Raw genomic sequence first — 23,615 nt, forward strand, 5'->3', positions numbered from 1 at the left:
GACATCGTGATTGCTAAATGCCACTACATTTCTCGCACCGCAGCCCCTTTCTCCACACACCCATATCTGCGGAGGAATATAATCACCACTCCTGTCTATCATACAACCACGCACTAAGCTGCTCATGATGTCATGTGCTTTCGCGTTCCGCTTCCATCCCAAAGGGGAAATATCACGCGTCTGCCTGTTCCTCAAGCCGACCGTTGTCTGCCTGCCTCTCGTCCAGAGGACATAAAGCTTTGCTACTGCTCGCAAGTCTAAAGGCAGGCATGAACTTCGAGCCACAGCCATGGCGGACAAAGAAGCAACAGTTTACATCGTGGACCTGGGGAGGTCCATGGGACAGCGCTATCATGACCGATCGGTAACGGATCTTGAGTGGGCGATGCAGTATGTCTGGGATCGCATCACCGGGACGGTATGTCCATCTGGATCAACAACTTCCTTGGCAAGACCTATGCTCATGATGATTTTTAGGTAGCCACTGGACGGAAAACAGCTGGAATAGGTGTGATCGGCCTTAGAACCGACGGTGAGGCTGACGAAGCGAGGCGCCAGTGCAAGACTGACAGAGAAACAGACACCTCGAACGACTTGGAAGATGACGCCGACTTTGCAAACATCTCCGTACTATCAGGCATTAAACAGTGGGTGATGTTATTGGTGCACAAAAAATATCTGTCCAATGCTGATATACTACAGATTCCTTATGCCCGACATCCGAGATTTGAGTGAAAGGATAAATCCGAGTAGAACCAACAAGGGTGACGGTACTTGCGCCTATTCCTCTAATCAAAAGGCCTTATCGTATTGATAGTCTCAGCTATATCTGCTATTGTGCTCGCAATCCAGATGATCATCATGCATTGCAAGAAACTCAAGTACAAACGCAGAATCGTCCTCGTTACCGACGGCAAGGGCCCGATGAATACGGATAGCCTCGGCGAGATTACGAAAAAAATCAAGGAGGATAACATCGAACTTCTCATCATGTTCGTAACGAGTCTCGACCTCATCCACCCTTTGGCTAAACTTAATCAGGGGCCCTGACTTTGATGATCCGGAGTTTGGGGTGAAAGAAGAAGACAAAGATCCCCAGAAGGTAACTATCTAGTACCTCGATCCCGGGATTGAGCAAGCTAACAAGCTGTCCAGGCTGAGAATGAAGCAATTTTGCGAAGTCTTGCCGAAGACTGCGACGGAGCCTACGGGACTCTGGAGCAGGCCGTGGCAGAGCTGCAAATCCCCCGAGTCAAAAATGTCAGAGTTACAGCCACCTTCAAAGGGTTCCTGCAGCTTGGAGACCCAGAAGAATATGACACTGCGCTCCGAATCCCCGTGGAACGATACTTCCGCACACACGCCGCGAAGCCTCCATCTGCAAGCCAATTCGTCCTACGCTCAGATCTCGCGGCCTCACAAGAGGAGCCCGGATCCTCAGCGACAGTGACCAGCACCCAGAATTCTCAGCCACTGGATGGCAGCTCCCTGACAAACGTACGGAACCTCCGTGCTTATCAGGTCACGGATGAGGAGGCACCTGGGGGAAAGAGAGAGGTGGAACTTGGTGATCTTGCCAAGGGCTACGAATACGGGCGGACAGCAGTTCATATCAGCGAAACCGACCTGAACATCACGACACTCGAGACATTCGCAGCTTTGGAACTGCTAGGTTTCATCCAGAGCGACCGCGTACGTCCGCTACCCGAGAAGCCCACTACTGACAATACTGACTGACTGACTTTCCAGTATGACCGCTACATGCACATGTCAACCACCAACATCATCATCGCGCAGCGCGCCAACGATAAAGCCGCGCTAGCGCTGTCCTCATTCATTCACGCCCTTTTCGAACTGGAATGCTACGCCGTGGCTCGGCTAGTGGTCAAGGAGAACAAACCACCGATCGTTGTCCTACTTGCCCCGTCCATCGAGCCCGATTACGAATGTCTTCTGGAAGCCCAGCTACCCTTCGCTGAAGACGTCCGGACGTATCGCTTCCCCCCTCTCGACAAAGTCCTCACCGTGTCCGGCAAAGTGGTAACGCAGCACCGAAACCTACCCAGCGATGATCTCATGGATGCCATGGAGAAATACGTGCTGGGCATGGAACTCAAGGAGGCAGATGAGGACGGGTAAGCGTCACCCAACCATTCCCAAAACTCGATGTTCCACTCCTGCTAACAACAACACCCCCGCCGCAGAGAACCAGTAGACACGCTCCCGATCGAAGACTCCTTTTCTCCGGTGCTGCATCGCACCGACGCAGCCATCCGTTTCCGCGCCATCCACCCCGACAAGCCCATTCCTCCACCCTCCTCAACCCTCACGAAGTTCGCCAACCCGCCACCAGACCTGGTCGAGCGATCCAGGAAACAGCTCGAGAAACTCATTGCCATCTCAGGCGTCAAGAAAGGCACGTCCTACCCCTTTTCCACCCAATTACTGTGTCAAATGCAGCCCTCGCATTCCTATACTAACATCCCAAACAGTACCACCCAAAGCCAAGGGGCGCAAGCGGACTCGCGAGACGGAGAAGCCATTGTCCGGCCTTGACGTCGACGCACTGCTCCACCAAGAGAAACGCACCAAGATCTCTCCGAACAACGCCATCCCAGAGTTCAAGCAGACGTTGGCGCAGGCGGAGAATATCGAGACCATCAAGGATGCGGTGAGGCAGATGAGTGCTATCGTGGAAGGTCAGATCCGCCATAGTCTCGGGGATGCGAACTATGACCGGGTCAAGGAGAGTCTGGGCACGATGCGGGACGAGCTGGTCGCCTACGAGGAGCCGGCGCTGTACAATGATTTCCTAAAGGGGCTCAAGGATAAGATCCTGCAGGAGAAACTGGGCGGCGATCGGCGGGAGCTCTGGTGGTTGGTCCGTCGGAGTAAACTAGGGCTGATCGACCAGCAGCAGTCGGATCGGTCCGAGGTGACGGAAGAAGAGGCCAAGGCGTTCATGTCTGCCAGTTAGGGAAGAGCGAGATAGAATGAGAAAGCTTATTCATTGGAAAAAGTCCGTGGCGAGATGAAAGTCCATGCTTGTTTGAGTGCTATTACTAGGTGGTACTCAGACATGATCGAGACAACCAGAAACAAAATCCGCTAAAGCTGACACAAAAGAACAAGCCATCCATATGCAAGGCATCACAATGCAGAAGTACAAGGCCTGATACAAGGCACATTGCATGAAATAGAACCGACCAGCTTACTATCATCTGACCGCGTAGAAGTCGAGCTCATCAAGAGATCTTCCCTATCCTCTTCTTCCCAATGTCGATCTTATCACCCAGCCTAGAAACCAACGTCAGCGGAAGCTCCCCACAACCCCCGATTATTCCCACCAAAAAAAAAAAAAAAAACCTGAGGAGAGAGGGAGAAACATACCTAGTAGCATCCTCATCCGTCAACTTCAGCAACTCATTCTGCACCACCAGCTCATTATTAATCGCGATCCCCAATTCCTTCTGCCGATTGACGATGCGCATCAACTCCTCCACCGCGACGTCCTGATCCTGCATCATTTGCTTCTGCAACTGCAAGACGCCCGTATTATCCAACTCGCGGGTGCGCTCCGTCTCCCTGCCCAGCACGCGTCCCGACGCCCGCACCGCCTTTTTCCCTTTGCTACCGGCCGTGGCCGCCACGTTCATCAGCGCCTCCTTGTCCTGAATTGAGGCGACCGCGCTATCAATGCGACTCTTGGCGGCCATCGCATTCAGCAGATCCTCCAGCCCGTCCTTCTCCTTCCGGGCATTGATCAGCAGGTCCCTCCGCCGGCGGATCTCGCCCTCACCTAACCGTGGCCCCCCATCATCCTGGTGAGACGCAGAAGAACCCCCACCGCCGTGTCCAGCAGCAGCAGCAGATGAGATATTCTTTAAACCCGTCTCCAGCGCCGCGATCAACGATCCCGCCCGCACCAGACTGCTCTTCGCCCGCGCCGAGCTCTCATGCTGCCGCTGTGGCGTCGTCTCCTGGTCGCGGCGCGTCAGGTGCAGTCGGGCATCGTGCAAATGACCCTTCATGTCCCGGAAGCAATCCAGCCATAACGTCGGATCCGTGATGGTGTTCTCGTTGCTCTGGTTGGCGGCAATGGTGATGCTGCCGGGTTCCGTGATGGCGGCGTGGAGGCGGGCGCTCGTCGCCGTGCTGTGGTCACCGTTCGCAGTGCCGGCGGAATTGGGGCCGAGGCTTGGGAGGTTCAGGAATGCGCGCCAGGCGGGGGAGTTGCGCCATCGGGGGTCCTCGGCTTCGTTGATTGCCCGGAGATAGGTTTCGAGGGCCTGGCGGCGGGATTCGCGGAAGGTGGCGTTCTTGACGGTCGAGGAGAGCCAGGATTTTGGCGGCAAGGGTGCCGGTGGGGCGGCGTTGGTTTGATTGAGGAGCGTGGTGTGGAAGGTTGTGAAGTCGGAGTAGCGCTTGGAGATGGTGAAGGAGCGCAGAGGGAGGCGCAGGGTGATGTTGTAGATAGTGAAGGGCGGGGAGGTGGTGGAGATGCTGGTTGTTGGGATGGCTATCTCGACGGTGGGGGCCATGTTGCCAGAAACCTCAAGCTTATGTGATTATTGAGAGCTTCTGAGGACTGGGGATGGAACGCATCACTTGGTCTATACAGTAGGCACAGTATCTGGAGTTGAGGAGGATGGGGCGCGTGGTGAAGATCAGAAGGGGAAGCGGTGGAGACGAAGCGATGACGATACGGGTCCGTTTCTGCCGCCGGGAAAGAGCGGTCAGCCTTCGTGTTTGTTGTGTTTGGATCCTGCTAGATTAGACTGAGTGCACTAAGTTAATAATAAACACAATTCTCGAGTAGTAGATGCAGCTGGGTATGTATCTCTTACAAAGATGGTTGCAACCTGGAATCATCCTCACTCCGTCGCTTCTCGCCATAGCTCGCGCGCTTCTAACAAGTCCCGCTGGCCATAGTATTCCCCCACGACCGTGATGACCATATCCAACATTGCGCGAATTTGCAGTGCCACCTCCGAAGCACCACTCTCTTTATCCGCATCGTCACTTGGTAACTCAACAGCAGGCCCATCACCTTCAATCCTCGCTTGTAACCGTGCCTTGGCAGCCTCTAGCTCATCAACATCAACTTGTCGTGGATAAGTGTCGACATCTGCAGTCGCATCTGCATCCGCATCCCGCTTATCCAAGTCAGCCTCAACGCCAGTATTATCATGACCGCCTTCTGCCTGTTCTACTGCCTCGCCCTCGCCATCATCCTCGCCCTCGCCCTCCCCATCATCCTCATCACCCTCTCCAGCTCCCTTCTTCCCGTCCTCCTCTTCCCTCATTTTCCCCAAGACCCGAGCCGCCCTCTTCCCCAAATCTCGTAACTCCCCAACCTCCTCCGTCCCCATTTGCCCTACCTCCCGGCACCGCGCCAGTAGTCCCCAAGCCCACGCCGCAATTCGTCTGACCTTCGCCGCGTCTCCACTGCGCACATTCTCCGACATCACCCGCGCCATGATCCCCAGCACGCCAAGCACGCTCTCCATGTCCATACACGCCAGCTGCACCGTCTGCGGATCTACCGCCAACAGCAACCGACGCCACTCGCGGCGCGCGTTCCGTGAGTGCCGCGGGAGTGAGATAGGGTGGTCATTGTCTAGCGCGGCGATAGCTTCAGAAGGAGGGGTGCATTTGAGGATCGAGCGGAGAAGGAGAAAGCGGTGGTGGAGGAGAGTGTAGTATGTCGATTGGGCGGGGAGGATTTCCGGCGATGGGTTTTGGGATGGTGAGCCGGGTATCCCGCTGGGGGTTTTGCTGTCCTTGTTGGCAGTAATGGTTGTGGGGACGAAGTAGACACCGTCCTGGAAGACGCCCTCGCGGAGGGGAGGGGAAGACGTAGTTGCGGTAATTTTTGTTATTATTGTGGTTGCTGTTGTGTTGGTCGGTTGGTTAGGTGCTGGTTTCGTTTGAGTGGTTGTGTCATTCGAACTGGTGGCCTCTACAGCGGTTGGGGTTGTGGTTGGTGGCGCATTGAAGAGGAATGGGAGGGAGTTGGCTTCGGACCTACATGATAAATGTCAGTCAGGAGGTCTTCGAGTTTGGTAGGTCGATCAAGCACGCGTCAACTTACCGGACCATCCGTAGATATTCCAGTCCATCTTCCGCCGGTCCATAGAAGAGCTCGTCATCTCCTGCACTGTCGAGTCCCGGGAAGGCGCTCTTTTGCCCGTATATCGGATGGTTGCGCGGGCGCTCGTACGGTGTTACCGTCTGCGGTGTCTCTTCATCATCTTCGTCGGCGTACGAGGCGCGGGATCTCTTAGCGTAAGGCGATGCGCCCGATGTTGACATGGAGGGTTTGCGCTTATCGGGCATGCTGGGTGTTGTTGATGGAGGGCGGAATCGAGAGGGAGGCAGGAATGCAGGCTGATGATAAGATTCCGCCGGAGAGGGAGCTTGGGCCACCCGAAGATTTTCCTCGGCTCCGCTCATCGATATGCGCTCCGCTCCTTTCCTACTTCGGATCTTTACAGAAATACAAGATCGCTCAATTATGAATAGTCTCGTCACTCCATTACATTGTTTATCCAGAATTTGTCCAGGTCTAAGGCTAATTATTCCTAGCTCTGTGCTCAAGGGCGCAGACGCTGGGGATCACGGGGGAACAGCGAAGTCAACCGGACGTTAGGCAAGCCCAGGAAGAACATGACGATACGATTCAGGCCCAGACCACCACCGGCGTGGGGAGGACATCCCTGGCGGAAAGCAGCGAGGTAGTCCTCGAAGCCCTCCGACTTAGGGTCAAGACCCTTAGCGACCATCGACTCCTCCAGCTCCTTGATGTCGTTGATACGCTGAGCACCAGACATGATCTCCTCACCACGCATGAAGAAGTCGTACGAGTTGGAGAAAGTGGGATCCTGCGGGCAGGCCTTGGTGTAGAATGGACGGACAGCCATGGGGAACTTGTCCAGCACGTAGAAATCGGTGTCATACTTGTCACGGATGATTTGGCCCAGCTGCTTCTCCATCGCCGTGGTGAAGTCGTTCTCGAATCGCTCCTGCTCGGAAACGTCGACACCAGCCTCCTTCAACAGAGCAACACCGTCCATGTAGTTGAGACGCAGAGCCTTGCCATCCTTGGGCAGCTTGAAGTCGCCAGCCTTGGGGTAGGACTTCTGGATGACGGCGATCTGATCCTTGTAGCGCTCCTTGATCTCGGTAAGGATGAAGACAAGGAGGTTCTCGGCGAATTCCAAGACCTCGTGGTAGTGAGAGCGGAAAGTCTTTTCGAAATCGAGACCGGTGAACTAAACGGAAGATTAGCGGGAATCAGCGATGACAAAGATGATGAAAGTACCTCGGTCAAGTGTCTGTGAGTGTTGCTGTCTTCAGCACGGAAAACGGGAGCGACCTCGAAGACGCTCTCCATATCACCGGCAATACACATTTGCTTGTACAATTGAGGGCTCTGAGCGAGGTATGCGTTTCTCTTGAAGTACTTGACCTCGAAGACATTGCTACCACCCTCGGTGGCGGCACCGACCAACTTGGGAGTGAAGATCCACCGCGAGCCGCTCTTGATCATGTACTCAGTGAACAATTGCGCCACACCACTGGAGATCCAGGTGATAGCCTGGCTGGTTTCAGTTTGGAGGTCGAGAACACGGTTGTCAAGACGAGTCTTCAGCGTAACAATGGGAGCGCCCTCCGCATCAACCTGGGGTCCTTCTTCAGTCGTCTCCGGGGGCGGTCTCTCAGCATCCTTGACCTGCATGGGAAGCATCTGGGCGGCCTCGGAGATGACGTAGACCTTGCTGATATGAATCTCGTGGTTGCTCAGGGTAGCGGAGGAAATGGGAACAGCGGGCTTCTTAACAGTACCGGTCACCTGGACGATAGAGTTGACGTTGAGACCACCAGTGAACTTGATCATTTGCCTGGAGATGGGCTCCGTGAGCGCAATAACGGCCTGCAGCTTCTGACCCTGCTGTCTCAGCATCAGGAAAGCCAGCTTGGCGCTCTGCACACGAGCGTTGTCCACACGGGCAACCACCGTGATCTCCTTCTCATAGTGCTCATCGGTGATCTCGGGGAATCTCGTCGCGGGAAGGGCATCTTCGGACTCGGGGAGCTTGCCGTACAGGTGCTTGGCAGTGTCGTTGGCTTCGGCAGCGGCAGCCTGGGCCTTCTCCTGGGCAGCGCGAGCAGCGGCCTTCTCAGCTTTCGCCTTCTCCTTTGCGGCCTTCTTAGCGGCGCTCTTGCTGGCGCTCTTGGTGGGCTCCGCGCCCTCCGCAGGGGCGTCCGCAGCGGCGGGGGTCTCTTCGGGCTTGGGACGGGTGGGCAATTCGGAGTCGGCCATGGTGAAGGGTATGGGCGCGATTAGGGTGAGATGAGGAGGAAAAGAGGTACAAAGCGATAGAAGCAGATAAGAGCAGAGCTCCAACTTTCTCTTTTGAGTCACCCCGCCGCCCGACTCCCCCGCTGCCCTAAACCCTAGGAGGGGCGATCACCTGATGTTGCTATAACTATGCAATCATTATGCGCATTGCTTATATAGCATTAATGAGCCTTGCATAACTTCATGTCAATTGGTTTACCAACTAGTCATCTACAACCCGTTGGAAATCAGCCTCGTAATTCAGCTATTCCTATACTCCTTCAAAGTTATACTGAATACCTTATCTTGGCAGGTTTAAATTATCGGGTATGCATTTTGTAAGCTATTCGAGTGTCCAGCACGTGGGTTGATGGTCAGAAATGTCAGTATCTAGTATAGTCGTCTCTAGGCACATAGTATATGATGCAGATCGCTAAATATAATCGATTATAATTGAACCCTCAGCCAGTCACCATCCCCTCACGCTCGCCACTGAGAGGTCTTGATTCCCCATTCAACGGCTCTCTGAACGTTGTCGACGATGGTCGTAGGGGTCCACGTAGGCTCGCCTCCACTGTAGACACCAGTCCTCACGAGAATGGAGTGCCACTTGCTACCATGTCCACTGCGGTAGCTGTTGGCACCGCAGATGTCCGACTCGGGATTGTCACCGATCATGTAGACATTTCTCAAGGGTGGCTGAACGTTGGCGCCGAACATCCTCTCGCGGTTGCGCAGCAACTGACGCTCTGCAAATTCGTATGTCCCTTGGTACGGCTTGCCAATGACAGTCTTCTTGAGCTTCACACCCTTGTCAGGACCTCCGGTCACTGCGGTCCAGATGCCCTCTAGCGCCTCTCGGAATCCGCCCTGGCCGAGACGAGGCAGATGGTAGCTCGCAGCCCACCAGAGGTCAGGATTCGAGAAGTACAGGTGCGGCTGGCCGTCCTGCAGGTACCCGTGGTTAGGAAGATCAGTCCGTCCGTTCTTCTCCGACAGCGTGCCAATGACACCTTGCGATGAGAGCAAGATATCGGTAATGATCTGAGCGTCCAAAGCCCAGTCGCGTGGGTCATTAAAGACAAAGATCGCATCAATTTTCAGGCCCCTTGAAGGGTCGCTCGGATCTTTCGGATTCGGCAATGGCTTGGAGATCTTCTCGTAGTAGTCCTTGAACGACCGAAAGGGCCAAACGGACGGGTTCGCCATATAGATATCCCCGGGAGTCACCACATTCTTGAAGCCATACTGGTGTGCCACTTGGCGACAGCGATCGCCTTCTCCTCCTACTACCAAGACGCATTTGTTCTCCAATGGGCCCGGGCCCTCCGTTCCGTGCACCAGCTCTGCGAAGGGTGAATGACTCTGAACGATCAATTCTGCATCCAGTGGGACATTGAGTTTCTCGCTAATCTCGGCTACTCTCTCCGTCTCGTGCTTCCCGCCGCCGTTGGTCAGAAGAAGGAAAGGGATGTTTTGCTCTTGTAATAGCGCCAATGACTCAGCTGCCCCTGGGATGGGCTTGGAGGACCGGAGGAGAACGCCATCGATGCTAGTATAGGTTAGCCAATGAAGCCCAATATTCAACTATCCCTGACTTACTCAAATGCGAAGGCAAAGTCGGGGATCTTTGATTGTGAGCTGGCTGTCTGGATGGCCCGACGCCCGGAGCCTGCAGTGATGCATGACCGGGCAGAAGCACGCTGGAGTAGCGCAAATGATCGCCAGAGGGAGCCCGACTGCATGCTGATTATGTTAATTCTGTCAAGTATGTAGCAATTGATGAAGAGAATGACGGAAAATGGAAACGCCAATTGCTCTGATTGTTGTTTGTTGTTATGACGCGGAGAAGGACCGGAGGAGCAGTGGAGGGCGGCGGAGGACGAAGGCGGAGAATGCGGGAGATTCCCTTATCGCTCGCATGATATCATCAAATTCCTCTCCTCCGCAATTCCCGCTCTGTCTCTTCACCATCGCATCAAGAATAACTTAGTATTCAATTCTACATCTCTTTTATTCCATTTCGAAGCATAGATACATAAAGTGGACTATGGAAAGATTATTTGTTACCCCATGATGACTGCCGATGCCTCTAATGAAATCTATCTCCCCACGGAGATAGTCATGCAGATTATGTCCTATGTCTCCAACACTTCAGATAAACCAGATCGTCGACAAGCAACTTTATATGCGTGCTGCCTCGTTTCAACACAGTGGTATTCTGCTGCCACTCCTCATCTCTACGAAAGGCCGATTTTGCGCTTTGGGTCTTCTTTCACCCAGTTCGCGGCCACCATCAGCCCTCCACTCCATGTTGCGCGCAAAAACAAGCTGAAGCTTGGGTCATATGTGCGCCGATTAGATCTGAGTGGCCTCGTGCATCACAGTTCTCCCAGCCTGACAGCCAGATTACTGGGAAAGGTCAAAGAAAATCTAGTGGTCTTTTCTGCACCGCGTGTATCCTTTGCGTACGCTATCCTATCCTCCGCATCAATCTGACCGTTCTATACTTCCATACTAACCCTCTTGCCTCGTCGCAAACAGAATCAACTGCCTCCCTGCCCTCTCCAAATGCACGAAACTGCAGAGTCTCGATCTCTCTCTCGTAGCAGAGCCCTTTCCCTTCCTCGAATTCAAGCGCTCCCTAAGCAACCTCTCGAAACTCACAACCCTCCGCCTCCCCCGAACCAACAACCTCATCCCTCCTCCTCCCTCCACACTATTATCATCATCAGCATCCCCCTCCACAATCCCCTGGCCTCCTCGCCTACAAAACCTGCAAGTTACAGGTGACTTTAGCACCAATCCGCTCCTAGCGCGCTACTTCGCCTGGCCACCCGCCCTCACCAGCCTCATCCTGAAAAACTGCAAGAACCTCGACTCCTCCCCGCTGACCACCATCCTCCTCGAAAACCCCTCCCTCCACACCACTCTCAAGCGCCTCAAGATCGACCCCTCCAACCATCTCTCCCTCACCTTCGTCAACCAATTGCCCCTCACTATGCCGAACCTCGACTACCTCAGCGTCCCCGGTGACACCATCGATTTAACCTTCTTTGAGAACCTCGACGAGCGCATGCAGCTCCTCCGCCAGCCCTTGGCCCTGCGTACGCTGGAAATCGATCAACCCTGCTCGGACACCGCCGCGAGTCTGATGTACTTCACGCCCCCGACGCTCGTGCACGCGCTGCAGAACGGGCTGGCGAATGTACGTTCCGTGGGCATTTCCGAGGCTTGGGAGTTGAAAGGCGGGGAGGTGGAGGAGATCGATTCGGTGTTGCGGAGTCGGTTCTCGAAGAAGAAACAAGGCAAGCAGCAGCAGCAGCCGCCAGTTGACCAGGCCGGAGCTGCAGGCATGCCGTCGCCGCCTGCCTCTGTTGATGACGAGGACGAAGATGACGTCGATGACGATGTCGGCGTCTACTACCTATGAGCAAAAGACAACCACAAACATAGGATCAAACCCGGATCACATTCACGAGACAGTTACCCTGACCGCAATCGTTGTTCAGCTGCTGGCAGGGTTGTGAAAGCTCGCATCACGCCGAAATTTGTCCAATAAATGCACACACACACACACACACACACACACACACATATATATATATATATAAACCGCACAAACGGCCTCATATATCTCTCAAAACCTCAAAAAGTAAATACAGATACCCTACGTCTCGCTCTACAACCTACCAAACAAGCATATTTACCCGCCTGAGACCAAGAAAAGTCATGACATACATAGCAGAAAAGATCCTACATCCAACATTCAACATCCATCTCTATTCATCAGACCACTCATACAAACCCGTACTTGGTACTATTCTCTGTATATCTTTTTCCTTGTTTTCCTTCTTTTTTTTTTTGGTTCATTGAAGTTGTTATGACACAAAATCCAGCGTTCCTGTGGACAGATATATATATTTACCCATTCTCTTGGAATTTAGCCACACTCAGCCATCAAATTGCCTAATTCGGATTTTAAAAATAAAGACATTATTTACAGATTGTACTCCCCACACCAGTTCCTATTTTCAGGAAGTCCGTTAGAATGGTTCTAAACTAACAGTACTAGGTGGTAGCTTCACTCGCCCCAGGTAGCAATTTGCATAATATAAGTAGGATTACTGATTCGAGTCTTCAGCATAGATCATCACTATCGACCTGACACATCAGGATTTCATAAGCAAACTGTCCCAATTTGGCAAGTAAGAAACCCAGGCCTCGAACTAGTAGAAAATGATAGAAAGGTCGACCAAATGGTGGTCGGAGAAGAGGAACAACATGAATCAAGAATAGTGTCCAGTCCAGATTTTTGACGCACTCAGTACGCCTACCTACTCGACAATGCATCTAAGTCTCGACACCAAAATTGGAAGAAGACGACGAATTGAGGTGTCGGTTAGGAAAAATAAGTAGAATGTTTGAGGAGAAATAACAAACGTTTGGAGAAAAATTGAAAGTGTAAAGGGAATGAGAAACAAAAAAAAAAGAACCTCAAGATCTCATAATGCAGGACTCGTCGCCAATTGAATGCGCGCCTTTTCAGAAACATGCCTCCATTACAAAAACATTTACACACACGATCGGTTCCACAAGGCATCTAAGTAACGGACGCAATCACAGCAGGGGCAACGCCCTCCTCCTCTGCCCGAACGGTGATCTTGGTCGTCACGCCAGTCTTGCTGGAGAAAGCCATCTTGATCAATGCAGCCACCCGGCCTCCGGTCACGGTCTTGCCGAACAGCTTCAGGGTATGCGTGCTGTTGCTGAGTGCTACATCGCTGCCCTCCAAAGGCTGCAACGAGAGTGTCGAGATCAGCTGTTCCGTAGCATCTGTTCTGTGGTTAGCATCTGGTTGGATTTAGGTAGACTGGTAAAAAGATGTACTTACCAGCAATACCCTTCATGTTGCTGAGCTGAAGAGTCTCACTGATTTCCTCCCCGTTGGCACCCGTCTGCTCCCATACGTGGTCGAAGCTGCCCGCGAAAGTAGGAATGACATAGTCGCTGCCAGTAAGGTCCAAGTCCTCGACCTGATATTCGTCCTCGTATCCGGAATCCTCTGGCTCACCAGTAGTGGGGTCGATCTCCTTGCTAGTGAACTTGAGGGTGTTGGTGAATGAAGTCACCGGAACACTGTGCTCGCCAGCAAGCTTCTTGAACGTGACATAGACGATACCAGGCTCGTTGGTAGCGAGCTTGGGGGCAGGAACAATAAACTCCTCTTCCAAAATGTCCTCCTCTTCTGGAACTGTGACCACGGTCACATCCTCCAAAACAGTGTCGGGGAGAGTGTTCTTGATATCGTACTGCAGAACAATGTGCTCCTTGAAAACATGCTTGACGGCGGTGACGACGTATTCAGTCTCGCTTTCCGTCAGTTCAACAGGAGCAGAGGACTTAAGCAACGTGCCGTATTCCTTGAGTTCGGGGATTTGCATGAGCTGCTCTGCGTATTTCTGCGTGACAGCCACGGTAGCAGCCTCCGCCACGCCGTTGGCCTTGCTTTTCGGAGGCCCAGTGGTCGGCGCCTTGAGCGTGGGAGTAGCACTGGTGAGCTTCTTGGTCCGCTCTTCCGCCAATGCCTGCTCCTGTGTCACAATCGGAATCGTGGAGACGTCAAAGGCTGCAGCAAAGGTTTGCTTGTCGGTAGACGTCACATACATCACGAGTTGATGCTCAAACGTCGACAGGGAGTACATCGATTCTGCAAAAGTTAGCACATATTCAAGACTGTGGATGATGCAGTTGCTTACCATTGCTGATGAATTGGGAAGCCTTCTCATCTTCTTCATTCATCAGACGCAAGTTAAGAGCGGCGCGGTCACGCACTTCGTCATCGACATCATCCAGACAGCGGGTGAGAAGAACGGAAACACTCGATTTGACTTCAGGATCCTTCTGGCCAACGCCAAACTTGGCCAGAGCAGTCACAGCAGCAGCCCGGACGATGGCATTCTCCAAAACGACACGGTTGTAGATATAACGAATGTACTTGGTAGGGTGCGACGTCTTAGGACCCTCGACACCGATCAGGTGCAGGATTCTGACGGAGAGCTTGGTAAATTCACAGTCCTCAATGAACTCACACAGATGCGCAAGAGCTTGTCTATGATTAGCCTGAATCAAGGTAGAGACAAAAGGGAAAGCTTACCATCCTCCTTGCTCTCAGGGACGAACTTAATAAGATCGAACATGCTCTCCACAACACTGCGCTTGAACTCGTAACCACCCTCATCCCTCAAAATACCGCTCAGGAAGGACAGCATACCGGCCTGCTTGTTAGGGAACTTCAAGCAGAGTGTGCGGATCGCCTCCACGATAGTGATCTTGAATTCATCGGTGATATCAGCCATGAACCCGGAGATTTGTTTCATGAGACGATCGACGCTAGCCTCATTACCCGTCTTCAAAAGAGTAGTGATGGCAAAAGTAGCAATGGAGCGGTTCGAGTTCGAGATCAGGGACTCGATGTCGGGATTGCAGACGTTGACCACGTGGGGCTTGAAGGATGCGAAGTTGTGGAGGATACGGATGGCCGCGAACTTGGTGATTGCGCGGGGCGAGGAGAGGAACAGCTGCAGGACGTGTACGGCCTGGGAAGCTTCCGCGTCGGAAACATCACGCATGTCGCAAATGGCCTTGGCGGCTTCAAAGTTCACCATCTCGTGCTTGTGCCGGAGCCAGCCATCAAGCATCTGCATCATGGGCTTCCGCAAGCCAGGGTCCTCCTCCGCCAACTTGGCCGCCAACCGCACCAGAAGAACAAGCGCCGCAGGGCTCTTGACCACACCAGCCGCACCGTACTGCTGCACCATCTTGACGAGCGCCATACGGTCGTGAGAGCGCATCTGATACAAAAGTCCAATCGCATGATACTGGGTCATGAAGTTGGATTGCGAGATGGCGTGTGACTGGGAGCTGCCGCCGAACCCAAGGAATCCAGTCGACTGCTTGCCGCCAGATGCGGCCTCCTGAGTCTCACTCTGCCATCTGCGGACGACATCACGCGCGATCGGGAGTAGATGATAGGACGAAACCAAGGCGGCGGAGGAAACCGAGGGGGTCTTGTCAACAATGGCGGTCTTGATCAAACGCTCGATCCCTTGCACGGTGGTGGCCTATATAGAACCGATGATGGTCAGCCATTTCCTTCTCGTAATTCAAGGAATTTGGGTATGCGCCTACATCAATGATGCGGCACAAGGCACGAATGGCATTGGCCCGGTAAAGAACATCACTGCCGACAGCAGTGTCCTTCATGATGATACTGGTGGACATGATCACATCCTCGGCGGTGTTTGCCAATTCCTTCAAGATCAGGTAGACCATTTGCCGGAGAGAGGGATCCTTGTTCTGGAACAGCTTCGAGATACCGAAGAAAAGAGTGGTAGCCTCATTCGTAGGGAATTGTTCCCCCGTGAACAGGAGAACCGCGATCTTGGTCAGGAGAGTGCGGCATGTTCGAGGAGAGATCGGAGAGGAGTTGAACAGGCGGGCTGTACCAAGGCGAATAGTGCGACGTCATTGTTAGTGACCTTTGTCCGACTGAATTGCGACTCCTGGAGGGAAGTGTGTATGAGAGGACCGGAAAAGCTCACCATCCTGAAATACGGAGGTCCGATCCAACTTGATCATGGTCTGGTCGGCGTCCTCATCTTTCTTAACGTAACTCATGATGGCTGACGTGCTGCAGGAATTGCCGCAGCAGCAAGGAGATTATCTGTTGAGCAGACTTTAGACGAACAAAGAGGGAAACCCCGTGGTAGGCGTTGGTGGTGATAGTTGGTGGGGGGGGGGGGAATGGGATCGCTCAATGGTGGCTTTGAATAAGGGCGGGTTTCAGTATGACGGTTCGGACGTTGTGCAAGCGGTGGATTAAGCACTACGGCGCCCTCATTATCCTTCCAAGAAGGGAAGAAGCGACAAGAAAAAAGAAGTAAGAAGAGGAGTAATTAGCAGGTGGAGCCCGTCCCCGGGGAGAAGTCGCGAAGCAACAAGGGACAATTGCGAGGGCAGAGGTGGAGGATGGATGAATGGATGTTTTGGGGGTTTAGCAGTAGTAGCAGCCAGCATAACCAGCCAGCCAGCCAGCCAGTCGGCCAGCAGTAGCTCCTCAGTCCGGCCGCCAACCTACAATCTCCAGGTGGCCTTCCCGCGTTTCTGTGGGCGGTTGAGCCACAGGGCGGTGTGGCTGTCCTTCCTCCCCCTGGATGCAAACAGTACAAACATGCGGCATTGGGGATAGGCATCCCCCCACTCCTCCTGTTCCTCCCCCCTCCATGTAAGCTGAATTCAGTCATATAGTGTCAGCTTGTGGTTCGGACACATACACGATCCATTGAAAATGCAAGTCGAAGTCAATCCCAACGAAGATACCGAATGGTCAGTAGTTCTTTCACCACACCCTATTTTCCACCGCATGGCTCATCCACCCCCGCAGGAACGATATCCTTCGCAAGCATGGCATTATCCCCGAGAAGCCCAAGGACCCTGAGCCACTAATCCAGGAGGCGCTGATCGAAGCAGAGCGCAAGGCTTATGAGAACCGACTGGAGGACAAGGATCTGGATGAGCTAGACGAGCTAGAGGACGAGGAGGATGAGGCATTCCTGGAACAATACCGGTACTGTTCGCGAGCTAACCCGGATCCTAACCCCCGCGTCAAGAAAGTCCTCCGTCGCGGACTGACCGGTCTCCTAATACTAACGCGCACGATTGCTCAAATAGTCAGAAACGATTAGCGGAGCTCTCTACGCTGCAGCAAACCAGTGTGCACAACCAAGTCTATCCTCTCCAGAAGGTCGACTACGCCCGCGAAGTAACAGAGGCCTCGAATGACTGCTTTGTCTTGGTCCACCTCAGCTCTTCAACTGGCGGTAACGTTGAATCGCAACGATTGACGGAACTCTGGCGGACTCTGGCGGCCAAGTACGGGGATATCAAGTTCTGCGAGATCCGCGCCAACATGTGCATTGAGGGCTATCCCGAGCGCAACACACCCACTATCCTAGTCTATAGAAATACCGAGATCAAGAGGCAGCTGGTCACCTTGCGGGAACTTAAGGGGCCGCGCACTACAGTCGAAGGTAAGAGCGTCTATTATTCGGGTGCATATTGCTCGCATTGCTCACATTCCGCCTGTTGCCAGATATCGAGAGATTGCTCCTTGACCTAGGCGCTCTCAAGGAGAGTGACGTACGTTTGAAGAAGCGATCGGACTCTTCGGACGATGAACGTCCGGCCATGAGTAAAAATAAGTCAATTAGACCTATGGTCCAGGATGACGATGACGACTGGGATTAGGTACTATAATCCTGTGTTGTCATATCAGGTGTCATGCCCATTCATATCAGTCGAGCTGGCCGGATGGTCATCAACTGAACCACTCAAAAAGAACTTGAGCCCGCAGCGGACGAATATCTTTTTGAGTATTGGAGGCGGCAATGCTATCGTTGGGAGGGGCTACCGTAGCAACCTAGATGCATATCCGGAGCTGGGCTCGGAAGGCCAGGAAGCTTTCGGCTTTCAGCGATTTGGTCCTACCATCTTCACACCGTCCTTCAAGTCTCCACCACAGAATATTCACCTTGCCATCAATTGTATATTTGGCCACGTTAGTAACAGGATTCCGCAAGGTATTCAAGAAAATTACTCGAAATGGAATCCCCAAATGAGGTTCCCAGCCACAGCCGCAAGTCATAAAAGCCGACTTGAGCAGTTGACGATGAAGAGCAGGAAGGTGGCATATGTTCCTAGTAGCTCTAAAATAGCTTGAATCTCAATATGCCGATATCCTCCGGAAATGAAAATAAGCGGTATCATTGCAATACTCCCAACATACCCCTAGCGCCGAGGAAAATCGGCTAAGTGAGGTCGGTACGTCTCTGGCATGACAATCCGCGGATTGACGTATCAATGCTCATAAAAGTGAGCATTTCAGTGATATTTCCACTCGAACATCCCATCATATACCCAAAGCAAACGCCATATATCATCATAAATGCCCAAAGTCAGTCGTTGATGGACGTAGAGGCCAAAAGTGAAAAGGGCGATTCAAAAAAAAAAAAAAATAGAAAACACACACACACACACACACACACACACACACAGATCTACGCTAAAAAGGAACTGGGAAATAAAGCCACAGGGATATCATATCAACTCGTCACTGCAGGCCGCTGAACTCTCTTCAATGGCCTTGCGTACCTCGCTCTCTCGGAAGGCTGGACCTGTTCCATCACACTGAGCTGCGCCCTTGAGCCGCTGATAGACGTCCGCGATATTCAGCGATCCACGCTTGAAGAGCTCATGTGACTGGATATACTCCCAGGTAGCGCCGGCGTCAAGCAACCGCTCACCTGTTACCTGACAAGTTGTCACTCTGTGACGTGGCGGAAGCTCGCCGCTCGCGGATTTCGGGTTCGGGTTGAAATCGGTTGGCGAATATTGCAGTGGTCCGGTCGTCGTCGGTTCCGAGTTCATAGAGTGCTGCTGGCTCGAAGACCGGAACGAGCCCGAGGTCGCTTTGAGAATCTCATTTTCCGTGGTAAACCGGGCTAGCTCGCGCTTCAGTCGCTCATTGTCCGCCATCAGGGTGTTCGATTCCTGCTCGAGATTGTTGACTTTCTCCTCCAGCTCGCGCACATGCCGCTCTTTGCGTTCGCGGAATGCTCGTTGACTATCAATCGACGATCAGTCAGAGGGATGCTTCAAACATCATCGGAGTGGGCAGTCCCCGCATGATATCAAAGCCCAGCATGCTTGAGGGTGGCCACATACGCAGCTCTATTTTGTGCCTTCCGCTTAGATTGTGCTGGAGTCATGGTATCCTTTTCTTCGCTGCTGCTGCGACCGGGATTGAAGTCGGCCGGTGGTTCGTCGGCTTCAAGAGAAGCCCGATCAAAGTGTGGGTGGGCAACATCGTTGCTTGACACGGATTGCTTGGTCAATGATTCAGGCGGCGAGTGCGGGGGAGCGACAAAAGAAGCAATGCCATGAGCATCCGTAAGGCGTAGACTCGGATCGTAGGACTGATAAATATGTTGTCCCTGTGGGCCACGGTCAGTATAATATTACAAGGAAAAAGGGCATGGTAAGGGAAGGCGGCGAACAAGATGAGGAAAAGCGCCTTGGGCATCTTCAGCACGAGGAACCTGGTTTGGAGTGGGCAGTCCGTGCAGGTTGTACAGTGGATAAGGCTGCTGCGGGTTGGGAGTAGAATAGAAGGAGTAATCCATCTCTCCTGCAATTCTACCGTTCGTGAATGTTGTTGTCGTTGCTGATAAATGCTGATAAAGAAACGAGGAGCTGACGCCAAGAATACTCGAGAGGAGAAGAGAGTCCGTGAGGACCAGAGGGGACGGAAAGGATGAAGGACGGCGGGTGGATGATGGCCTTACCTAAAACAGTCTAGACTGGATGGAGACAACAAACTTAATGTCATGCCAGTGATCAAAAGGCATTGTTGCCAATCAGGAGGAGGCAATGAGGGGCGTATGAGAAGCGCGGAAGCTGATCTCATCTCCGGTTGCCATTGGCTCGATCAGATCACCGCCATGAACTACAGTACCTACAACCTTTATCCATGATGTACTGATGACCGGCCTACGAAGATACTAGGTAGAAGACTAGTAGACTCTTCAAACTCGGCCAAAATGATAATTCTGTGGGATTCGAGGATCAGATGAGAGGATGGAGCTATCCCACGTAGCCTGCGCATGCTTCCGCCCGAACAGTAGTTCTGTCAGCATCATACAGCGTAGCCGCCTCGCACTGTGCCTCGTAATATGTGATTGAGTGAGGTTTAGATAGAAAGCAGAGTAACAAACAAAATCATCAGTGAGACAACGTGAAGCGACGCAAAAACCCCCCCGGAAGCGACCCTAACCATTGTCCGTCGCCGAATACCCATATGCCGAGGCGTGCTCTCCCCCTGACTGCCCGCAGCTCTGAATGCTGACTCTAGTCTGCCGTCAAGTCTAAGACCTACACCGCATGACCGAGAAATAGCACAAAAGCGCGTAGACCACCAATAACAGCCGTCTCCTGCCACTGCCACCATAGCCGACCCCTGAACTTCAACGTCCCCACTGATGCGTCAAAAACAACATTAAGACAGTCTGATAACACGAAAACAAATCACGGATGACAGAAAGCACGCAATTCGAGAGGTAAGGAAAATTGTAAGGCAGAACAATCCGAGAGGCCGAAAAAGATTGTCGAGCAATGATGGCTAGTCCCGGATCCAGTTGCTGCGCTTGAGAACAGGTTGTTTCGTGCTTGCAATCTCCTTCAGTCAGAGCTTCCCGGCCACTGTGTGTCATGTTCACAAGCCGAACGATGAGCGGAGAGATAATCACTGAGGACCGAGAAGCTGAGACATAAAATAGCCACAATAAAAACGTTTGCAGTCTGCTATTCAGGCCCTTCCTTCTATGCAATTTGTCGATCCTCTGGTTTTGAGGACGGTACTTTTGACATAGAAAGACCTGAGAGCCGATCAACAAAACGTGACGGATCGAGACGGCGAACCGAAAGACGATCTTGGGACGGGTAAAGGGCTAACAGAGAATGCAATAAGGAAAGTGATAAAGAAAGATTTGGAAAAAGGGAACCCCCCTGGCGAATAAGTCCGAAAGGTTGACTGCAGGCTGCAAAAGGTCACCAGTATCGTCGATAAGCCTGGGCTCCTCAGAACAGACATAGAAAAGTGTCAACATGCAGGGAGCTAAACAGGATTCCGAGCGGAAAGGTCAAGCTACACTGCTAGGTTGCACAGATCAGTACCACTGAGCACCGTACCCATCGTCCTGCTTCGTACGGCTACGGGCGGCAAAAGCACCTGAAGCAGCAACCCTTGAAGCAGAACGCAGCCTAACGCCGAAGACTATGAGATTAGTCAGATTCCAGAACTCAAGTCGACCTCTACGTGCGGGGTCATATACAAAGCACCAAACGCAGAGGAAAGGGGTTCCCTACAACGGAACCTAGGTTTCAGATACTCACATCCTGTCACTCCCTCCGACAGCACGGTTGGTGTCCGGGGTGTTGTCCAGAGTTCCGCGTTCGATGACCTTGCGGCGCTGGCTGGAGATGGCACCAGGCTTGGCGGCAGCACCGGGAGTACCCATAGGTGCAGCAGCGGCAACACCCTGACGGCGCTGCTGGTCCTCGGCCTCCTTGTCCTTCTTTCCGGCGTCCACAATCATGGCGGCGTTCTTCTGGTATTTGTAGACGGTCCAATCGAAGACGTAGTCATATTGGAAGGACTCGCGAACGAAAAGGTCGCGGAAGATCTTGCGGAGGTAGGAGTAGTCCGGCTTGTCATCGAAACGCAGGGAACGAGTGTAGTTGAGGTAGATGGAGAACTCATTGGGGAAACCACGGCACAGGACCTCGGTGGGCGTTGTCATCTTCTTCTCCATGATACGGTCGTACTTCTGCTTCTTGGTAGCAGCCTTCAGACCCTGCCAAGGAAGAGTACCACGGCAGAAGTAAAGCATGACATAGCCGAGAGACTCCATGTCATCACGGCGAGATTGCTCGACACCCAAGTGGGTGTTGATACTGGCGTAACGAGCAGTTCCAGTGAGGTTCTTGTTCTCACGGTAGGGAATGTGGAAGTGAGTCTTGGGGTCGCGGTACTTCTTGGCCAAACCGAAATCAATCACATTGACCTGGTTGCCACGTTTTCCGATACCCATCAGGAAGTTGTCGGGCTTGATATCACGGTGGATGAAAGACTTGGCGTGGATGTATTCGATACGAGAGATAAGCTGATCGGCGAGAAGGAGCACAGTCTTCAGCGAGAACTTGCGGTTGCAAAAGTTGAATAGGTCCTCCAAACTGGGACCGAGCAGATCGATGACCATAGCATTGTAGTCACATTCGGTACCGAACCAACGCACGAACGGAATACCGACACCACCGGCCAGGGACTTGTAGACACGGGCCTCGTATTCGAGCTGAGGGTGCTTGGCCTTGACGCTTTCGAGCTTGATAGCAATCTCCTCACCGGAGATGATGTTGGTTCCTAGGGTACAGTCAGTCCAGGCAATCCAGGAAGCCGTCTCCGAGTCAAAGATCACTTACCAAGGTAGATATCACCGAAACTACCGCTTCCAATCTTACGGCCGATGCGGTACTTGTTACCGACACGCAAATCCTGGATATGTCATAAGCTATTGCCTCATCATACGGACATGTGCAGATATCACTCACCATAGTCGTCATTTCTTCGAGAGTAGTCACAGCAACCGGCTGTGATCAGTTTCTGGACGAACTGTGCGAGGAAAATCCAGCTGTTAGCCACAGACTTATCAAGACAAAAGACAGACGAGGGCGTTTGATAAGGTAGTCAACCAGGACATGACATGGGATTGAGTAGGTAAGAATGAAAAAAAAAAGAAACAACTTGCAGAAGGATATCGATCAGAGAGAACATGCAGGTGGGCGCTTAGCTGGTGAATAGGATAGCCCCAAAGCAAGCAAGTGGTGTGGGGGCGAGGCTGATTACAGCCACCCACCCGCAACCAAAGAAGCAATAACAACGCAGGAGGTGACACGGAGAAAGCGAGTGCTTGGGAGAAGGAATGAAGACCTACCAGATATAGACAAAAAGCTTACCGAAGTAAGATGGGATGGAGGTGATGTGGATATTGAGGGGAAGCCGACCGTGTAAGAGTCCGACCGGGCAGATGAAAAAAGGCGGAGAGGGAAAAGAAAGGGGATTGTGAGGTGATGAGAACACGGGAACGGGTGTGTCGATGGGAGCGGAAAAAGAAAGAGAGCAACGAGACGATAGACGACGCTACGACGAGGATCGAGAAAAAAGGAGGAAAGGAAAGCAGCTATATCAGCCCGTTAATCATTCAAGGACCAAGCCTTGATGGAGGGAAAGGTGGGTGGGAGAGAAGAGGAAGAGGAGGAGGAAAGAGGAGGTGAAGAGGAAGGAGGAGAGGAGGAAAATGAAAGTCAGTCAGTTGAGGGTAGCGGGAGGGAGGGAGGGAGGAGGGGGAGGCGGGTAAGAGAGAGAGAGAGAGAGAGAGAGAGAGCAACTGTTGGCCCCCCAGTCTGGTCTGGGTTCTCACGTTTGGGTCAATACGCAATTATACGAGATGGTAATTTGAGTACAAGTGAAGTACATAGATGCCGTGCTTGTTCTACTCCGTAGGCTGCCCATCTTTTACCCAAGAACTCATCTACAAGCAATTGACCTTTGGCAGTGTTTGAGACTTGTGGAAGTAACCTGTACAGGATTTCCTGC

General features: G+C 52.7%; 8 protein-coding genes across 8 annotated transcripts; 3 read left to right on the forward strand and 5 right to left on the reverse strand.

The window, feature by feature from the left end:
* The first annotated feature begins 202 nt into the window (after positions 1-202).
* BP01DRAFT_360841 (ATP-dependent DNA helicase 2 subunit KU80) lies at positions 203-3,151 on the forward strand. Its single transcript, XM_025576001.1, has 10 exons — positions 203-418; positions 478-532; positions 581-647; positions 703-770; positions 824-992; positions 1,042-1,102; positions 1,156-1,692; positions 1,750-2,135; positions 2,205-2,416; positions 2,493-3,151. The coding sequence occupies exons 1-10, from the start codon at positions 290-292 to the stop codon at positions 2,975-2,977; spliced, it is 2,169 nt and encodes a 722-aa protein (XP_025426951.1). The 5' UTR covers positions 203-289; the 3' UTR covers positions 2,978-3,151.
* BP01DRAFT_419089 (uncharacterized protein) lies at positions 3,022-6,367 on the reverse strand. The gene is made up of 4 exons (XM_025579378.1): positions 6,095-6,367; positions 4,879-6,027; positions 3,391-4,503; positions 3,022-3,297 (listed from the first exon to the last, which is right to left on the reverse strand). The coding sequence occupies exons 1-4, from the start codon at positions 6,337-6,339 to the stop codon at positions 3,246-3,248; spliced, it is 2,559 nt and encodes an 852-aa protein (XP_025426952.1). The 5' UTR covers positions 6,340-6,367; the 3' UTR covers positions 3,022-3,245.
* A 229-nt stretch (positions 6,368-6,596) lies between these two features.
* dps1 (putative aspartyl-tRNA synthetase Dps1) lies at positions 6,597-10,089 on the reverse strand (the record flags this gene model as incomplete). Its single annotated transcript, XM_025577013.1, has 5 exons — positions 6,597-7,274; positions 7,325-8,293; position 8,460; positions 8,829-9,896; positions 9,947-10,089. 5 exons carry the CDS (start codon positions 10,087-10,089, stop codon positions 6,597-6,599), a joined length of 2,859 nt encoding a protein of 952 aa, XP_025426953.1.
* A 234-nt stretch (positions 10,090-10,323) lies between these two features.
* On the forward strand, positions 10,324-11,909 carry BP01DRAFT_350265 (F-box domain protein). The gene is made up of 2 exons (XM_025573788.1): positions 10,324-10,812; positions 10,889-11,909. Exons 1-2 carry the CDS (start codon positions 10,418-10,420, stop codon positions 11,775-11,777), a joined length of 1,284 nt encoding a protein of 427 aa, XP_025426954.1. The 5' UTR covers positions 10,324-10,417; the 3' UTR covers positions 11,778-11,909.
* Positions 11,910-12,498: 589 nt separating this feature from the next.
* BP01DRAFT_328856 (coatomer subunit gamma) lies at positions 12,499-16,423 on the reverse strand. The gene is made up of 6 exons (XM_025572961.1): positions 15,949-16,423; positions 15,536-15,846; positions 14,502-15,468; positions 14,104-14,451; positions 13,239-14,054; positions 12,499-13,180 (listed from the first exon to the last, which is right to left on the reverse strand). Exons 1-6 carry the CDS (start codon positions 16,022-16,024, stop codon positions 12,948-12,950), a joined length of 2,751 nt encoding a protein of 916 aa, XP_025426955.1. The 5' UTR covers positions 16,025-16,423; the 3' UTR covers positions 12,499-12,947.
* A 212-nt stretch (positions 16,424-16,635) lies between these two features.
* BP01DRAFT_360847 (phosducin family protein) lies at positions 16,636-18,107 on the forward strand. Its single transcript, XM_025576002.1, has 4 exons — positions 16,636-16,732; positions 16,791-16,973; positions 17,078-17,436; positions 17,499-18,107. The coding sequence occupies exons 1-4, from the start codon at positions 16,695-16,697 to the stop codon at positions 17,651-17,653; spliced, it is 735 nt and encodes a 244-aa protein (XP_025426956.1). The 5' UTR covers positions 16,636-16,694; the 3' UTR covers positions 17,654-18,107.
* Positions 18,088-19,673, reverse strand: rsmA (putative bZIP transcription factor (Fcr3)). Its single transcript, XM_025572962.1, has 3 exons — positions 19,462-19,673; positions 19,130-19,398; positions 18,088-19,028 (listed from the first exon to the last, which is right to left on the reverse strand). The coding sequence occupies exons 1-3, from the start codon at positions 19,585-19,587 to the stop codon at positions 18,503-18,505; spliced, it is 921 nt and encodes a 306-aa protein (XP_025426957.1). The 5' UTR covers positions 19,588-19,673; the 3' UTR covers positions 18,088-18,502.
* Positions 19,674-21,138: 1,465 nt separating this feature from the next.
* BP01DRAFT_190470 (casein kinase 1 family protein) lies at positions 21,139-22,941 on the reverse strand. The gene is made up of 5 exons (XM_025570943.1): positions 22,712-22,941; positions 22,571-22,631; positions 22,442-22,514; positions 21,356-22,382; positions 21,139-21,236 (listed from the first exon to the last, which is right to left on the reverse strand). The coding sequence occupies exons 2-5, from the start codon at positions 22,580-22,582 to the stop codon at positions 21,224-21,226; spliced, it is 1,125 nt and encodes a 374-aa protein (XP_025426958.1). The 5' UTR covers positions 22,583-22,631; positions 22,712-22,941; the 3' UTR covers positions 21,139-21,223.
* Between the last annotated feature and the right edge of the window lie 674 nt (positions 22,942-23,615).

The sequence above is a fragment of the Aspergillus saccharolyticus genome (genome assembly GCF_003184585.1).
Source record: "Aspergillus saccharolyticus JOP 1030-1 unplaced genomic scaffold BP01scaffold_55, whole genome shotgun sequence".
Classification (NCBI taxonomy): Eukaryota; Fungi; Ascomycota; class Eurotiomycetes; order Eurotiales; family Aspergillaceae; genus Aspergillus; species Aspergillus saccharolyticus.

Excerpts from the sequence above, each read along its gene's own strand:
- BP01DRAFT_360847 (XM_025576002.1), top strand. The coding sequence starts at position 16,695 with ATGCAAGTCGAAGTCAATCCCAACGAAGATACCGAATG. Across the intron at positions 16,733-16,790 it reads CCCAACGAAGATACCGAATG|GAACGATATCCTTCGCAAGC; the intron begins GTCAGTAGTTCT and ends CCACCCCCGCAG. Across the intron at positions 17,437-17,498 it reads GCCGCGCACTACAGTCGAAG|ATATCGAGAGATTGCTCCTT; the intron begins GTAAGAGCGTCT and ends GCCTGTTGCCAG.
- BP01DRAFT_328856 (XM_025572961.1), bottom strand. The coding sequence starts at position 16,024 with ATGAGTTACGTTAAGAAAGATGAGGACGCCGACCAGACCATGATCAAG. Across the intron at positions 15,847-15,948 it reads GACCTCCGTATTTCAGGATG|CCCGCCTGTTCAACTCCTCT; the intron begins GTGAGCTTTTCC and ends GCCTTGGTACAG. Across the intron at positions 13,181-13,238 it reads CAACATGAAGGGTATTGCTG|ATGCTACGGAACAGCTGATC; the intron begins GTAAGTACATCT and ends ACCACAGAACAG.
- BP01DRAFT_190470 (XM_025570943.1), bottom strand. Across the intron at positions 22,383-22,441 it reads TTTCGGTGATATCTACCTTG|GAACCAACATCATCTCCGGT; the intron begins GTAAGTGATCTT and ends ACTGTACCCTAG.
- rsmA (XM_025572962.1), bottom strand. The coding sequence starts at position 19,587 with ATGGATTACTCCTTCTATTCTACTCCCAACCCGCAGCAGCCTTATCCA. Across the intron at positions 19,399-19,461 it reads AAGGCGCTTTTCCTCATCTT|GGACAACATATTTATCAGTC; the intron begins GTTCGCCGCCTT and ends CGTGGCCCACAG. Across the intron at positions 19,029-19,129 it reads AAGGCACAAAATAGAGCTGC|TCAACGAGCATTCCGCGAAC; the intron begins GTATGTGGCCAC and ends GTCGATTGATAG.
- BP01DRAFT_350265 (XM_025573788.1), top strand. The coding sequence starts at position 10,418 with ATGATGACTGCCGATGCCTCTAATGAAATCTATCTCCCCACGGAGATA. Across the intron at positions 10,813-10,888 it reads GCACCGCGTGTATCCTTTGC|AATCAACTGCCTCCCTGCCC; the intron begins GTACGCTATCCT and ends CGTCGCAAACAG.
- BP01DRAFT_360841 (XM_025576001.1), top strand. The coding sequence starts at position 290 with ATGGCGGACAAAGAAGCAACAGTTTACATCGTGGACCTGGGGAGGTCC. Across the intron at positions 993-1,041 it reads AACATCGAACTTCTCATCAT|GGGCCCTGACTTTGATGATC; the intron begins GTTCGTAACGAG and ends AAACTTAATCAG. Across the intron at positions 1,103-1,155 it reads AAGACAAAGATCCCCAGAAG|GCTGAGAATGAAGCAATTTT; the intron begins GTAACTATCTAG and ends CAAGCTGTCCAG.
- BP01DRAFT_419089 (XM_025579378.1), bottom strand. The coding sequence starts at position 6,339 with ATGCCCGATAAGCGCAAACCCTCCATGTCAACATCGGGCGCATCGCCT. Across the intron at positions 4,504-4,878 it reads CTATGGCGAGAAGCGACGGA|CATCTCCACCACCTCCCCGC; the intron begins GTGAGGATGATT and ends CCCAACAACCAG. Across the intron at positions 3,298-3,390 it reads ACGGATGAGGATGCTACTAG|GCTGGGTGATAAGATCGACA; the intron begins GTATGTTTCTCC and ends GTTGGTTTCTAG.